Source organism: Candoia aspera, chromosome 2 (genome assembly GCF_035149785.1).
Source record: "Candoia aspera isolate rCanAsp1 chromosome 2, rCanAsp1.hap2, whole genome shotgun sequence".
Classification (NCBI taxonomy): Eukaryota; Metazoa; Chordata; class Lepidosauria; order Squamata; family Boidae; genus Candoia; species Candoia aspera.
This window is the reverse complement of record NC_086154.1, coordinates 111,499,464-111,513,609: the sequence shown is the minus strand read 5'-3', so window position 1 is coordinate 111,513,609 and position 14,146 is coordinate 111,499,464. Positions and strand designations below refer to the sequence as shown.

The following is a 14,146-nucleotide window of genomic DNA, read 5'->3' as shown; positions in this document are numbered from 1 at the left end:
GAACCATAAGAATGTTTTTCTTTTAGTGGTGGGAAAAGGGCAGAGTTACTTCTTTTTAAAAATGACATGGACAAACATGGATCCGCTTTTACTGTTCAACTCCTAAAAATGCAAGACTGGCAGACTGAAATGGCTGTACATGCATCTGTACCAAATCAGTTTCTTTTTTTTCCCCTTCAGAGTAGGTAAAGATAAAAATCCCTGAGTTGGGATGTGAAAATAAGTGAGACTGTGCATAACATTTCCCCTGTTACAGCAATGGAATCAGTGATAAGGTTGGTATTTATTTGAGGTACTGATTTTTCCATTATGAGTTCCTGAATACAGCACAAATTGTGACAGGGCTTAAAGATGCTCCACTACTGAACTCAAATTTTGTATAATATCTAGGCAGAGATAGCAACAAAAATTAATCAACTACACAGCTCTTCGGGATAATTAAGTTCAGTTCTCTGTTGCTAGTCACCCTGCCACAGATGCATTTTTTTTCGGTCTCTTTTCAAGATTAGAACACTTGACTTTTATTAGAAGTGTTGAAATACAGATCAAATCTGGGCAACTTTGAGAATCATGGGAAAACTATATCAGAGTATAGGAAGTCTTTAGTAGTACACAAATCAGATTTAGTGTAGTTATTTTGTTAGGGAGGAAGTGAGGATATAAATTTGAATGAATGAATGAATGAATGTATAATAGAATAAATCCACAAAACAATCATTCTGATGGGTTCACAGTCAATCTGTAATGTGACTTGTTTGGATTTTGCTTAGCATGTGTGAATTGACCCATTACAGTTTATAAATCATAGTTTATGGCTTAGTACAGAATGTAAAGCAGGCCACAATGACTTGTTCCACAAACTGCAATTAAAGCAAATGTATGAACTCAGCTGCAGAGAATGCCTCTCGAACTTCCTTGTCCTGTTTTTCCCTCCCAAGCTGACCTAGCTCAGCTAAGAATGGTTTCCTCAAAGATCCATGACGTGTCTTCAGACATCTATAAAGTTGAATAATACCATATTTAGTAGGAGTTATGTGAACTTAAAATGCTGTTAAATGAGGAATGATCCTCCAGATAAGCCCACCTATCAGGTCTTTAGAATAGCAGTTTCAAATAAAGCTTTTGTACCTACACCACTATCAAGACACTTAAGTGCAAAGCTAATAGTAGAGCAGTGTCCTGGGCCATGCAAGAAGCTACACATCCCAGGCCCAGCTGCCACTGGTAAAACAATACCATCAAAGCATCCTGCCTTATTTTCTGCTTTATTGCAAACCCCTTCCTCAAAGGTGAGCTGCTTTAGCCTTAAATGAATCGACCCAATAAGCAATAGAGACGCAACAAACTTCAAGCAAGTTACGTCATGTCCTAATAAAAGTAAGCTCTCTTAAGTATATAAACCTGTCTGTTCCTCGGCAGTCACTCTAGCATATTGCAATGATGTTCATAATTTAACTTCGATTAATTTAAAATAATCACAATTGTTTTGTAAGGGAAAGAGTGATTATATGGATATTATTTTTCTCAATGTCACACCATCTCGCCTGCAATCTCAAAAATTCAATATTCAGGAAAAATGAAAGGAGGAGCTGGAAGGGGAAGGGGAAAAAATTAGAATACATAGTATGCGTATGTCTGAGATGCACTCAGCTGAAAACAAGTCACTGTGTAGCAGAATCAAGGACTATAATCAGTATTAGGCATCTCTGACCTGCTTTCTAGATGTAATAATTAAAAATAATGAAAGGATATGACTACATCCCCATGATTATGCTGTGGCTCAATAAACCTCCTGATGTCCTACTTATTTTGATGCACAGCTGAAGAGCAGGTTGTCTTTGCTAGGTTAAAAGGTTAGTTCTTGCCACAATAACTCTTTCTATGCTTTAGTCAGTCCTTGAATCTCTTTGCTTCTGGATTTCTATAAGCACAGAGATGGCTCATCCTGGCAGGAAAAAAGCCATTCTCTCCAAATAGTGTTCTTGTTTTAAGTCAGTCTTCTGAAGGATGATGTCCTCCAGATGTTAGTAGAAGGCATCAAAATCCAATCTTCATTACAATCAAAGATCAGAGCACAAATATACACAATAATTTTCAGTTAACAAGAGATAACATAGGGAATCTGATTATTGTAGCACCTGATATTCATTTCCTGAGCGTATCAAAGTGATGGAGGAAGAAACAGCTTTGTTTTGGACCTCCTTATGTTGGCTTGCATCCCAGTTTGAGAATAACATCATACTCAGTACTCTATTGAAAAGGCAGAATGTGAAAATGGAGGCTGGTATATCCAAGCATAAAGATATATTGTAGGCAAATTTTGGTCTTGCCTGAGAATGCCAGAGCTACGGAGAGTCCAATACCTGTAACTGCTGCAAATATTGTTATTTCCAATTAGTTGTACACATTTATTAAGGACACTTGGAGCCTTTTCTCCTTTACAGCTGTGAAAAATCGGAGACCTGTAAGTCCAAAAGTTGTCTGGTTCTGTAGTAAAGGTCCTCTGGAGTCACAGTTTAAGGCCAGCTTCTCTTTTTTATCCTAGTATGCATCTACATCTATTCCATACATATCCAGAACTTGTCTGAATTTCTAGACACCATATTGCAGGCATTTATGTTAAAACCCTTATGATCAGATGTATTGTGGCATATTTGCAATAAATTGGAGGGCTCTTTTTTAGATTCCTTGCTCCTGAAGCTTATAGGAAATAAAGGATTTCTCAAGGTTGAAGCTGCCAGAATAATACCATTTCAAACAATTCACCAGTAGTTTCCTTTCCTGTGATGACTGGTGATGAAGAGAGGAGTGCCTGAAATTAACCTTCTAACCTATGCTGGCTGAAGCTCCACTTCTATCTTTGAAATAAGGTAGGGACTGCCCCTCAAAAGGAAACAAAATATGTGCTGTAATTAACAGCAATTTACCCTGGCAATATAAGGAGTGGGAAGACACCTTAAGAAACTCTGGTAATTGCATGGCTGAGGCATGGCAATCACAGTCTTCATGCAAATGCCTAAATCTTGGCCTTAAAATGGCTAGTTTCTGTCTGAAAAGCAATATCAATCTGCATTCAGTAAAGTGAAGCAGTTTCAGGCAGTAGCATCTAGGGGGACAGAAAAACAAGAACTGGTTCCTGGAGGTCACTGTGAGAGTTTTTAAAATGTCATTCTTTGCACTAGATGGAAAAGCACAATATTAAAACTCTGCATCAGCAAAATGTCAGCCTTAAATCCTGCATTTCTCTTTTTGCTCAAGGAGGATTGGAGTATCACCACCACCTAGGATGTCACTGCTAGATGCAACTAGCAGGGCAGAATGTTGTTGTGTCAGATGGCTAAAGTTTGAAGATTTATGCAGGCTTGACATCTGTTCTTGACAAGAGCTTACACTCAGAAAGAGACGAATAATACTGCAATATTGTCTACTTAGGGGATTATTCCAGGCTGCTGAACCTAGAAAGAGCCAACAGAACTTGTCTAATGAGCCAAAGAGAATGCTTGAGTTTGGGGCCCCAAATGAGAAATTGCAACTTTCCCACCTTTGACCTAGAATGCAGCATAACTGGTCTGAGTAATTATTTTCAGAGATAGTTTGCACTTCCAATTACAAGTGGGTCATCATGCCAAATCTTGCAAGGAAATTCTGCCTATGGTTCAGTCTTCTATTCAATGCAGTCAGATGACCTTCAACACTTCTTTCATCCGGAACATTTTGGAAGAGTCTTTACTGCAGTTATGTCCTGAAAGATTCTTCATGACCAATTTACTATATTTTGGATTTTTAAAAAAGCGTTTTCTTCCTTATCCTGCTCTTCCTTTGAATTCCCAGGCCCCATCTCTACAGTGGAACTCTCACCTTGCGAAATCTACTTCTCACCTTGAGAAGCTGCCTCTTGAGCTTCTGGCTCAATTTTCTTCGGTGTAGCTAGTGCACAACTGTAAAAGGAGAAGGAATCCTATAAAGAGTTATAAGACTCTGTTACTGGAACAGAAAAACTTTTAAAATGTTTTTAAGTTCGAATCATGTCTCGATTCTTAAGAATTTTTCTACCTTTATTAACAAGGTTTAATCAGATTTGATTTTGCCATTAACTTTCCTCTAGTTCATCTTGCCTATCAAAACTGTCCCTTAAGTAGTCACAAACTAACTATATCGTTATTATTTCTTATATTTAAAGACTGCCAAACCCTTAAGGACTTTCAGTGGTTTACAGGCAAGATAAATAAGAAACTAAACATATACAAATATATAGTTCTCAAGCTGATGAAAATATGGAATAAAAATAAAATAACCAAAACAAACTATAACCAAGCCAAGATGGAACAAAGGCCTAAATGCCCTCTAGAAGATCTATGTTTTGAACAGGTTCTGGATAACAGGATGGGAGCTAGCTGGATGTCCACTAGAAGGTCATTCCCAAAAACTGGGAAAAGCAACACCATTGAGACTTGACCCCCATTACTTTCCTAAAATGGGGCACCACTAATAGTTTCTACCAGGTAGATTGAACTGACCATACCAATTCCAATGGGAGAATGTGGTTTTGCAGATAACTAGGCACCAAACTTTGTAGGACTTGATAAATTAATCCCAGAACTTTAAATTGCAACCAGAGCCTATTGGCAACCAGTCAGGGCCCACAGCTTTGGAGTAATGTGTTCTGGAGAATGCTGATCAGCACACAAGTTGCACTCTGAGCCAACTGCAGCTTCCAAATGACCTTCAAAAGTAGTCCCACATATAACATATTGCAGTACTCTAAGTAGGTGATGATAAAGGCATGAGTCACTGTAGCAGGATCCTCCTGCTCCAGATAGGGTTGCAACTGGCATATCAGTGAAGCTGGGAAAATTCCCCCCTGACCACAAGCTCCATCTGCTTTTGTGGCAGAAGAAGTCAGTCCAGAAGAACCCACCCATCATGGACCTGCTCCCTCAGGAGTAAGGCCATCCCATCAAGAGACACCACTGGAGCAGACAGAGAAGTTAGATGGACAGACAGCAACTCTGTCTTACAAGGATTCAATTTAAGTTGGTTCTCACCCATCCAGACCCTCAAGCCTCCAGTCTCTGGGGCAGGACTTCAACTGCATCTTCTGTCTGGCCTGGGGAACAGATGATCAGCATGCTGAACCCCAAACATTTGGATTACCTCTTCCAGTGGTTTTATATAAATGTTAAACAGCAAGGGGGAGAGGACTGACCCTTGTAGCAACCCACAAAGGAATAGCCCTCAAGCCAATCTGCCTCACGACCACCAACCAGTGATGTGAACCACTGCAACACACATACATATATATTTACCAAAGCCAGGAATTAACTCACTACATTAAAATGTAATAGAATGGAATGGTGTTCTACTCTTAAGTAGTCTGAGAGATGGCTTAATTCAAAATAAACTCAAATTATAGGCTTTTTCAACCAATATTGCTATACAGATACATCTCAGGACTGATATACACTAAGTACAATATCCAAAACTTGTGTATATGCAACATTTCAAGTTATATTCAAGGAGATCATAAACTGGCATTGAATATTTTTGCACCTGAAACAAAAATCTAAAGCCAGGGTTGTGTGATAATCAACCTCCTCAAAAGACAGATTGAGCTGGTTTATCAGCCTGTGTTATACAAGGACATACAGCTGATCTGTTAATTGAAGCAAACAGGACTTTACAAAAATGGGCTTGTGAGCTACATTCAGAAAGATGTAACCTCTAGGTGGGGGAACATTGCTCCAAGTCAAAATCTCCAGACTGGGACTGTCTTAACCAACTTCCTGCTTATTCAATATCACTGGTGCCATGTGTGACAAAGGTAGTTGGAATTAATCTTATGTTTGTTTGTGTATGTAAGCAAATGCCTTACCAAAAAAGAGAGCAGAAGATCTGTTGACAGGAAACATACATGGGATGCAAATTACTATGCTGCAACTCTGGCAATCTTTTTCATGTAGCTTCAGTGAAGTTAAAGAAAAAGCCCTGTCAGATGCAGTTTTTCTAGATCTAAAGAGACTTTTGTTGGGGACAGTTTGCACAGCCAATAGACACAGATACCTTCTGTGCAAGTTCCCCTCAAGCATGATCTGAAAATGCTGTCGATCAAATGAGACAGTATGATATTTAGTGGGTTGCAAGGAGACAGAGTAGAATTGTAACATCCCTCATTCATCTTTGATACTGCAAAACAAAGACACACACATTTTCCTACCAGTGCCTTACAGCACCTTCACAGCACCATCCAGTATTCACTGAACTAAAAAATAAAGCCTATATTTTTTACTATTATTTTGACATAACCATGGTTGGATGACTCCTCTAAGAGATGGTATAAGTCATTTGTGGGGAAATGACCCATGACCCACATGCTGCATTATAGATGACATATCCAGAACTGACTTGAGGGAACTGTTCCTGCATCATGAAAAGACAACATGGAACTTAAGGTAGCAGCCAATACACACTGTCCGTTTTAGTTACGTTCAATCCTATAACTTAAAAGATCCAAGGATTCTTCTTGATAGCTCCCTGAAATAAACCCTGGGCACACTTCAGGACTTCAAAAACACAAACAACAGGATCCTACCAAGAAATTCACAATTCACTCAGCCAAGCTATCCCAACTTCAACCCTTCCAGATACGTTGAGCTTCAGCTTCCGTGTCATCAGGACGCAACAAGAAAAAGTGCACTAAATAATGTCCCATTTTATCTCAATTCATTTCAGTGCCTGATATGTAACTCTCAGACCATAGATACAGAAATATGCACTACAATTATACGTATGTACATCCAGAAGAAAGTCCTGCTGACACCAGTGAAACAGGCAATGATCCAATGTGCACAAGATCATAGCTTTTGAAGGAAATTCAACATTATGTAAATGGAAAAGGGTGATTTTTCCCCTTTTTTTCCTCCTCCCTAGGCCCCTCCAAAATCCCTTCAGAGGGGTGAAGGAACCAATTGAACTTTGGAGGTAATGACATATATTCAGGGGGAAAGGGGAATTGCCAGAAATAAGGGCACAATAATAGGAGCCATTCAAACAAAACTCCCACTACAGTCCTATAACATAAACCAATAATGCTTCATAACCTCTCTCTACTTCTCTGGAAATGATTTTTAGAAGAGGAAGGAGAGAAATGCATGTTCTGCAGTCTTCCCTTCTACTCACAGAACACTTACTGTGATTCCTTATCTTCAGGGAACTTCATTTAAAAAGAGGGGGAGGGAGACCTTAGTATGTCCTCTATTTTTCTTAAAGACAACCTTCAAGGACATTCATGATAAAGAGTAAGATGGAGGTGACTATGCTATCACTACAAAAGCTTATCTTATTGATTTAAGCACAGCATAACCTACTATAACCAGGTGACTCTGCATGTGTTAATGTACATGGCATAAGATAGTTAAATCAACAAAGTGTTAATACCCCTGGATGATATCTGGAGTTCTTTTGCTTATCTTGAGCAGCCGTAAGAAAATCAAAACCCAAACTCAACAAGGTTGCAGACAGGCATCCAGAAACCTCTGTCTTGCCCCCATTCAGTATGCTTCAAAAAGGGTTATTCATGGGGCAGGGTCAAAAAGACGAGGTGGCACACACCCATGAGATCAAAGTCCTGCCCCTGCTTAATGTGTGTCACATGCATGCAAAAAGGGGTGGACCGTCAATTACACAAATGGTGCAGTTGTGCACCAGCTTGTCTTTTCTGACCCCCCCCCCCCCACACACACATGCCCCTGGCTTTGAAACAATCTTTCTAGCTGTCCTCAAGCCCTGTTGCCTTCAGTCCTCATACTACTTACCCAAAATGCCCAAGGCCATACCTCAAAGACATTGGGTTGGGGAAAGCTGATTTAGTAAAGCAACCAGATTTGCTAGCCTCCAGGAAAGCTTGTTTGAAGCAAAAGCCATTACCTTTTCTGCTTCTTCTCGACTCATGGCCAGGGCAAGCTGGAGCTGCAGCTCCTCTTCACCGGTAGTCTGCGGCCTTGCCTGCTCCAGGTCAGAACTGAACCGGGGAGATGACGAAGAAGCTGAAGCCCCAGACAAAAAAGAATTAGCAGTGTACATAGAATGGAAGCCACCAAAAATATCCTCTGAAAGAAAGATAGTCCAACTGTTTCTGGATATTATACTTTCTTAGAAGAGGAGCACACAGTCATTGTGATCAGCCTAGTTATAAAAAGCCCCCAGTAACCTACCAGTTAATTATAATTAACAATAATTAATTAAATGTATGTGCCACTCAACTCCCAGTGACTCTTCAGTTCTCCAGCATGAGAAGTCTGACTCCTACCTCATGGAATAGGCAGAAAGAGGTGGGAGAGAAAGTTTAAGAGAAGAGTAGGAAATGAGACTGAAAGAGGGAAGGTCACAATGGGAAGGAAGGAATTAGCTCCAATACTTTTCTCCAAGGAAATGCTTCCCTCAGGAGAAAAACAATCCTCCATCCTGTTCTAAAAAAGGGTTTTGCAATCATCTCTTTCTGGGCTGATGGTTGTCTCCATTTTCTGCCTACCAGCCTTCTGTGTGTTAATTTCATATGATGCCCCACAGTTGAAGATTATGACTAACCCACATGCAGGCTGGGAAAAAAAGTGCTTGATGATGGGAATTTTATGCAGTTACATTTTACTTTGAAAACTCCAATCCACTTGTTTCTATAGCAACATTCTTGAGTTTGGTAAGAGGAGCAAAAGTACATTGGTACCTCTGCACTAAGCTTCGAATCAGTGGCATCTGCAGGATGTTGCTGTTTTCATCCACGGTGTTATAGGGTCACAGCACAAGCTCCATCCCTTTGGGTCATGCTTGTGATGTTGTGAGGCACATAGAAAAGGGACAGACCTTGTGTTACAATGCTGGTGTTCAGTTGGTCTAATCCCCTTTGCCCATCCCCACAGATGCTGCTGTTCCTAAAATTCTGTTAGGGAGCTGCGTGGGATTTAAGGCCCATATGCCTAAAGAAGTGCTCTCCTAGGCTCAAAGGATGGATTTTTCTCAACATCTGGCATGCTAATATTACTAGTGCTATTTTTTTTTCACATCCACATCAAAGTCATAGAATTACAATGCAATTCTCTGCTAGTTTACTTAGATGTCAACCCCACTGCTTTCAATGGGGCTTTCTCCTAGTCATGGACTTTTACCTCAGAGAAAGCCTCGGTGAATATATTCACACTGACTTCTAAATAAAAATGTTGATAGTTACAGCCACTCAGTGAATCTTAGGAACTCAGACATTTCAGAAACAAGCCACAATATCTGCAATTCTCTGCAGGGTGCATGGAAGAAATGGTTAGTTATAAAGTTGATAGTTTTGTTTTATATTTATATTTATATCCACTGAAAATTAAAGTGGTATTTTTAAATGCAAATGTTTAAGTTACAACTGTGGTAGCTTGCAAAAATTTCAACAACTGCAATCCTGCAAGATGAACATGCCCTTGCTTATTTTATGACCACATCAGCATCTGCTCACTGTTCCGAATGTCTTGTTTACCTTTCAATTAATAATACTGTACAGTACTGGAAAAAACAGAAAGTAAAAGAGAGACAGACTGACAAGCAGACAGAAGGAAAGGTCTTGTGGCTATTTCTTAATGCCTAAATATACCAACCATCCCAATCTCATTGTTTTCTTTATCATTTACTGGGAGGCGGGGGGAGCGGCTGATTATATGAATTACTACTTAAGCTTAACTGGCCACTGGAACATTTACCGCAGTCAGAAGATCCATTTGACAATATACAACATTCTTAAAAAGCACTTCTTTGTAGGAATTAACAGATAATAAACAGATATACAGAAAATAGAACAGATGGTGACCACACCGATGCAATTTATATGCTCTGAAGAGTGTATATGTTCACCATTTGCCAGTAAGTGAGAAGAACATGAAAAGAATACTCATGTGGCTATGAGTGAAACCCATGAATTGTGATATTAATTTAGTAGAGCTTCCTTTTAAGTTAAGTGTCTTGTAAGAAGTGCCTTTTAAGATAGAACATATAGTTTCCATCAAATTCTGTTTCATTTCCCTAACTCTCATGCTTAATTTTCAGCCCTAGGCATGGGGAATCTGTGACCCTCTAGATACTATAGAATTACAACCCTCAGCAGATTCAGCATGAGTAGTAAAAGATGGTAAAGATGGCTGGGAATCATAGTCAAATACTACCTAGACAACCATGTTCCCTTCCCATGATTTGGTTCTCTGAAAGACCATGGCACTTACCCATTCAACCCTGTGTTCTCCATGTGATCCAGAAAGCTTCAAGTGGAAATATAACTTTGTTCAACTAAACATACTTCTAGAGTTCTATGTGATCAGGGATTCATCTTATCAGGATTTCCATGAATCTAGGATTCTTTAATTGCCTTCACCTGAATGGAACTACACTTTACATCAAGGTTGTAAAACCTATGTAAAGACCTATTAAGTTCTGCTGATGGCAGAAACAGAGAAGGCTTGGCTGAAGGCTCATATGATACTGGGGGAAATGTCAAAGAATAAAGAAAATCTGCATACTTGTCGGTTTCTACCCATGGGCCTTTTGAATCTATGCCCATTCCTACCACCACCTTCCAGTCTGTGACCCTCAAATATTACTTGGTACCTGCCAAGTTTCATTTCTCAAGTTCTATTGCAATAAATGGGGAAATTTGGAAACATTTCAGGCAGTGTTGCAAACAACCACCTCCAAAAGCATATGCTTACATCTTTTCATTGCAGTGTATGCAACTGCTAGGTCAAGAGGTCCATGAACCTTATTACAGGACCAGCAGTCCCCATGAAAGCATTCACAAATTAGATTACACATTCCTTCAAGTTACCATTGGCAAAAATGACTTGATCTATCAGAGAAAAGGTGGCTCAGCCATGTACCCCCGCAGTACTCACAATTAAAGGAGGATGGAGAACCTCTTGATCTGCTGTAGTCATCACCATACTGTGAGGCCCGCCGTCCATAGGCAAGCTGCTGGCTGTTGCTATTGCTGCTGCTGATGCCCATACCTTCAATGGACATCCGCTCTTTGGTTTTCAGGGCATAGGCTCTCTCCTGCTTCAGCCTGTCTTCATCCTTCAGCAAGCTCATCACCTGCTTCACCTTTTCACGAACATTGATGCCTTGATCTTTGCCATCACGGTCTATGTACTGGAATTCTTTTAAAGTCTGAATGGTATACAGATTCTCTCGGCACTGATGAGCCACCTTCTCTGAGCCTGTTTTAATGAGGTAGTCCAGAAGAGTCAGGGCCTTGTAGACATGACGCCAGTTCTTGCCACTGTCATTCAGCCGCCTCCAGATCATACCCATGACCTCTGCAAAGGCCACTGTGTTGAAAGTCAGATCAGCAATCTCAGACATTAAAGAGCTGGGGGGTCCCCAGGGGTCATTAGAGGTGGCTTCGCGCACCTTGATTTCTGCTTCAGAATAATTGTGCACAATGTTTTTTACCTGACGACGCAAGGCCGAAGTCGTCATGGCTGAACCTGAAAGAAGACCTCACCTTGCAGGAAGAAATGAACCAAGGAAGAAAACTTGAGATGCACCAGGGGAAGAATCAAAGCTTCAGAGTGATCAGTTAAGAAGTGCTAATTCTTCAGTTTCCACAATGATCTAGAAAACAAGTAATGGAAACTGTATGAAAGTTATGATTCAGTTCAAACATTTAACTGAACAGTTGTTTCATTTTATACAGTTAGGAAAAAAAACCCTGCATTTCTTCTTTCCTATCCCTCATCCTCTGCTCCATTTGCTGCTTTATGTTGTTGTTCTTTTAAAAACTAGAGCTGTTCCAGATAGTTCTAAGCCAGCAGTGAGTTATTCTAGAGTAGCTAGAGTATTTGGGCAGAATTTATATGCAAAACTCCTCTGGTTCCTGAAATACCTCTATGCTAGTATTTTTTTTCTGAATGCAATTGCCATATGGTGGGCATGTATTACTGAAACACTGGAGAATCTGCCACATACATAATCTGATCAAGTGCCATCTAAATTTATTTCTCTCCCCTTGAGAGCCATATTCCCAACGTGGGTGGGACCAAGTCCTGCGCTTCTGGAGAGATTTGAGGGGTTTGAAGAGAAAATGGATGTCTTAAACCTCTGCATCCTTTTTGCCTTTTATCTTCCCCTCCTCAGTAAAACCCTTCAAAAATGCACGATTAGAAAGCAAATAGACAGTCTATGCTAGCTTTTGTAATGTATTATCTCATGATTATGGTTTCTTAACACCCAGTCTTTTCTCCAAGAGCTTATCCTATCTCACATGGAGGTCTCCCCTTCTTCCTCCCCATAACAATCCTGCATGGGGAGATTGGGCTGAGAAACAGTGATGTTCACACTTATCCAGGGACCTTCAAGACTGATTGAGGACTTGAACCTGGATCTCACCAGCCCAAATTCAGCCCCTCAGCCACTACATCATGCTGGCCTTCAGCCTGATGGGCCATATTGTCATAGGACTGTATTTCATGAGAAACTACAGTGGGAAAAATCTTTCTGAAAGAAGATATGAGAACAGCAAGTCCTACAGACATTAGTACATATCTGGAAATCCTGGACTGTGAATTGCGGTGAGGACAAGTACTACATAAGCAGTGGCGTGCTGAAGCCAGTTCGTACTGGCTCGTGAGAGCCAATTGTTAAGTTTTTTGGAATTTTGCGAGTCGCACCAATTAGCTGTTCAGTGGCTTGCGGAATGGTGTGGTGAAGTGGCAGCAATGGAGCCAGCAGAACTGGTTATTAAACTTTTATCAGCACATATATGAGTGTTTTTTCATGGTAGGCCATCTCAGAAATGATAATTATATTATCCACCAAAAGAGATCTACATGCCAAAGTAAGCATCCTTCTGTGCAGAGAGTGGGCTGTGAATAAACACTGCTATTTACACTATGATGAAGGTCTCACTGAAATGACTGGATACATTTCTGATACAAATAAGAATGCAATTTTATCTGAAGATAACTGGAGGACAATGAACTATGGTAAGCTGTATTAAATATCTTACTAGCCTGGCACATTTTTACTTGACCTGGTTAAGTCCGTGACAGTTTCATTCAAATACTGTACAGTAAAGGAATCACATTCCTCGCTTTTATCTCCAAGTTAGCTCTTCTGTAACTTGATTTCTTTCTCAGTATCAATGACTTCTGAATATCCATTAAAATAAAACTTTAGTTGCCATTTGTCATTTCTTTCTAGCTACATGAACCAATAGATAGGGATGGTGACTGTGCAGTTCCCCCCCCCCCCACACTGGAAGATGGTACACACTGAAATTTATGGCAATCAACACTGAAGTCATGAATTCGTACAAGCATTGCTGTAATGGAAGTGACAGGAGATTCTGTACCTCTGCCAATAACTCAGCCTCACTGAAACACACCTAGGTTTTCCCAGGAGCTGAATTTCAAGTGGTGGCCAAATTTGGGGGGGGGGCATTTGTTTATTTTGCAGTATTTGAATCCTGCCAAAATAAAACTCTGGGTGACACACAACGTAGTAAGAAACGTATTAAACCCTCACTAAAACCATACCAACAATAAAATAAAATCATTTAAAGCACACCATCAAATGAAGAGTGGTGCTAGATGTTCATTTCCAAAGACTGGTCAGGAGAGCCAAATCTTGAGCAGTTTTATGAAGCTTACTGGAGTGGCAGCCGTCTATATCTCATGTGAGAACTCACTTCACAGTGTGAGAGCAGCAACGAAGAAGCACTGCTTCAGAGCACTCTTCATATCCCTGGCCAGGGATACCTGGATTTACAGGCACATACAGTATATGCATTAGATGCCCTATCTGTGGCAGCGAGGACTGCTGGCTTTGTCATCTAGAGACACTTTTCTCTCTTCAAAGATACAGGCAGTGCTTTGGATATGAAGAACCGTTAGGTTGCTGCTGCTAGAAGAACACCATGGGTAACTATTCTGGGTTTCTTGGAGGAAAAAGAGAAGCAAAATAGGTGTACTGAGCTTCCATAAGGTTAATGGGTCTATTTTGTTTTTTTAAAAATCAAAAAGGCCTGCCCAGAAAAGACTGAAAATGCCAGCCTCTCACTGTCTAGTGACACTATCCGTATTATTATTGCCATGCCCCAGGAGCCTTGGAGCTGAAAAAGAAAAAA

General features: G+C 40.3%; 1 protein-coding gene across 6 annotated transcripts in view; it reads right to left on the bottom strand.

The window, feature by feature from the left end:
* Window positions 1–14,146, bottom strand: part of EPN3 (epsin 3) — a 38,991-nt gene that overhangs the window by 18,215 nt on the left and 6,630 nt on the right. For all 6 annotated transcript variants that reach the window (XM_063293216.1, XM_063293213.1, XM_063293217.1 and 3 more), the window contains exons 2-3: window positions 10,914–11,634; window positions 7,924–8,042 (exon numbers count right to left, since the gene is read on the bottom strand). In XM_063293216.1, the coding sequence (XP_063149286.1) occupies window positions 7,924–8,042; window positions 10,914–11,499 (705 nt within the window). In that variant the 5' untranslated portion in view covers window positions 11,500–11,634. The remainder of the gene's footprint in view (window positions 1–7,923; window positions 8,043–10,913; window positions 11,635–14,146) is intronic.